This window comes from Ursus maritimus, unplaced genomic scaffold (assembly GCF_017311325.1).
Source record: "Ursus maritimus isolate PB19 unplaced genomic scaffold, ASM1731132v1 scaffold_21, whole genome shotgun sequence".
NCBI classification, from domain to species: domain Eukaryota; kingdom Metazoa; phylum Chordata; class Mammalia; order Carnivora; family Ursidae; genus Ursus; species Ursus maritimus.
In genome coordinates, this window is record NW_024424564.1 from 56,679,084 (window position 1) to 56,681,523 (window position 2,440).

The following is a 2,440-nucleotide window of genomic DNA, read 5'->3' on the forward strand; positions in this document are numbered from 1 at the left end:
GGGGGGGAGCTCAGCCAGGCCCACCTGGTGGCTCCTGCCCCGCTGTCCCCAAGCCCTCCCAGCCCGGGGGAACAGTCACCTTTAAAGAGGAAATGGGAGTAGTACTTAAAGGTGCTGTAGGACTGCTGCATGAGGGCGAAGTTAGGGTGCTCCGCACCCCGGGGGCTGCCGGCCGGGACCCAGGGCTGGGAGATAAGCTGGCTGCGGAACTTGAGGACGAGGCTGAAGATGCTGTGGATGACGTTCATGACAGGCGCAGCCTTCTCTGTCAGCAGGCCCCTGGGGACGCAGGCAGCTGCCGGTGAGGGGCGCCAGCCCCCCAAGACGTGCGCGAGGAGCAGCCCCAGCCCCAGCCCCTCACCGGAAGACGGCCTTGTGCAGGTACTCCGCGTGCGCGCGCTGGATGTCCTCAAGGTCGCCCACCTGTGCCAGCCGGGCCCGGAACTCGCACCAGCTGACGTGCAGGATCTGGTTGGCGATGTAGCCCTGGGTGACCTTGACGAAGTGCTGCATCTCGTGCTTGAACAGCTGCAGCTGGCGGAACTGCACGGAGCCGGCCGCGTGGCTCACCAGAGCTGTGGGCGGGCAGAGGGATGAGCCAAGGCCGCGGCCGCGCAAGCCCGGGCTCCCGCCAGGCCTCACCTGTGCGCTTGAGCTGGAAGCAGACGTCCTTCAGCGTCCACATCATCAGCTTCAGCTGCAGCAGGAAGGAGAAGATGCCGCCGTACTTGCTCAGGCAGCCCTCGGTGACCACGACGTTGAGGGGCCAGTCGACCTGCGGGCACAGCCGGCTCAGCACACCCCCGCGGGGAGCCCCCGGCCCACCCCCTCAGGGGCCCTGCTGACCTTGTACCTGAGCTCCAGGCAGCTCAGCACGTCCGGGGCGTTGGGGGCAAACGCCTCAGGCAGGAACTTGAGGGCGAAGGAGAGGTTGGCCGCGTAGGGCGTGTCCCCGTGCAGGCTGTACTGCAGGGCCTTGCTCAGCACGGAGTTGAGCACCAGCGGGTTGAGCAGCTCCCCGGGCGTCTGCCCTGCCCCCAGCTGAGGCGGGAGAGGGCGCACGTGTCCCGGGGGAGTCCCAGCACCCCCCACCCACAGCCAGGCCTGCACCGCGCCCAGGGGTCACCTTCTCAAAGAGGAGGTCGCTGAGGGACTGTGCGAACTCCCCATCCTCCATGAGGAGGAAGTGCCGCAGTGCCTCGAAGTGCGCCTCCAGGCGGAGCTCCACGAAGAAGTAGTCCACAGCAGCCTTGTTCACCAGGGAGACGCTGGCAGGAGGGGCCCAGAGTCAGGGGCAGGGGCAGGGGCGGGGACGGGGACCAAGGCGGGGGACCGGGCTGGGCACTCACTGTGCAGCCAGGGGGGCAGTGATGGAGTGCTTCATGAGCACAGGCAGGGGCAGCAGCTCGCTCAGCTGCACCGCGGTCTCATCTGCGTCTGACCGGACCCGAGGGTCCTCCGGGAGGGCGAAGGCCCGGGGAAGCCCGTGGTGTAGCAGGTGGGCGACAGGAGGCTCCGCTGCAGGATGGCAGACTGCCGTTAAGTGGTGGAGACACACCGGCCAGGCTCCCGCCTGCACGCCGCCACGGCTGGCCACTCACACATGGCCTCGTAGCTGTCCGGGTACTGCTCCAGGCGGTACTGCTCTGCCAGACCGGCCAGGTAGGCCTGCTCCTGACCCCAGCGCTGGGCCGCAGCCGCCTCCTCTCCCAGGCTGGGGCTGCTCAGGGCCGCTGCTGCTTTCTAGGAAGGAAAGGGTGGGTGGGATCCCCGACCTGGAGGCCCAAAGCCCTCAGTGCCCATGCGTGGCCAGACCCCTAAGTGCATCTGCCCTCACCTGAGTGTGCGGAGGGCGACTTGGAAAGAGGTCCTCAGTGTCCCCACTCGTCTCTGGTCCTGAGCAACACAAGTGGGGCAGGAGGGGGTATTAGGGTCAAGCGCCTCCTGCAGCGCGGTACCTCCCAGTCCCCGGGGCTGCAGACTCCTCGCCCACACGCCTCCAGTGATAGGACAGCTGTAGGGGCCCCACTGACCTGGCTCCTTGGGGATACTATCTCCCAGATCCCCAGATGCAGCCACTGCAGACGGCGGAGCCTGGAGGCCACTTGCCTCCCCACTACTGGAGCCAGCCACCTGAGCACAGCAGCTGTCTGAGGCCGTCTCTGCAGGCAGCCGTGGCTCGTGCTCCCAGACAGGGCTCTGCGCTCCCAGGCTGAGGCCTGGCTGGGACACGTGGTCGGGGGGGCTCTGGCAGGGCCTGGGCGTATTGGGCTGGTTTTCCCCAGAGACTGTACCCAGTACCACGCAGGACTGAGACACGTGTCCGTGGACATTCCACCGTGGCCGGGAGGGGGCCACATCCCACACATTCTCCCCCACCTTGATGCTGGCGTCAGACACGTGTCCGTGGACATTCCACCGTGGCCGGGAGGGGGCCACA

At 67.4% G+C, this 2,440-nt stretch overlaps 1 protein-coding gene across 1 annotated transcript in view; it reads right to left on the reverse strand.

Moving 5' to 3' along the window:
• Positions 1-2,440, reverse strand: part of TUBGCP6 (tubulin gamma complex associated protein 6) — a 25,495-nt gene that overhangs the window by 1,742 nt on the left and 21,313 nt on the right. The window contains exons 18-26 of the mRNA XM_040637757.1: positions 2,034-2,440; positions 1,838-1,896; positions 1,602-1,743; positions 1,350-1,518; positions 1,127-1,268; positions 847-1,041; positions 643-775; positions 362-575; positions 80-279 (exon numbers count right to left, since the gene is read on the reverse strand). Coding sequence (XP_040493691.1) covers positions 80-279; positions 362-575; positions 643-775; positions 847-1,041; positions 1,127-1,268; positions 1,350-1,518; positions 1,602-1,743; positions 1,838-1,896; positions 2,034-2,440 — 1,661 coding nt within the window. The remainder of the gene's footprint in view (positions 1-79; positions 280-361; positions 576-642; positions 776-846; positions 1,042-1,126; positions 1,269-1,349; positions 1,519-1,601; positions 1,744-1,837; positions 1,897-2,033) is intronic.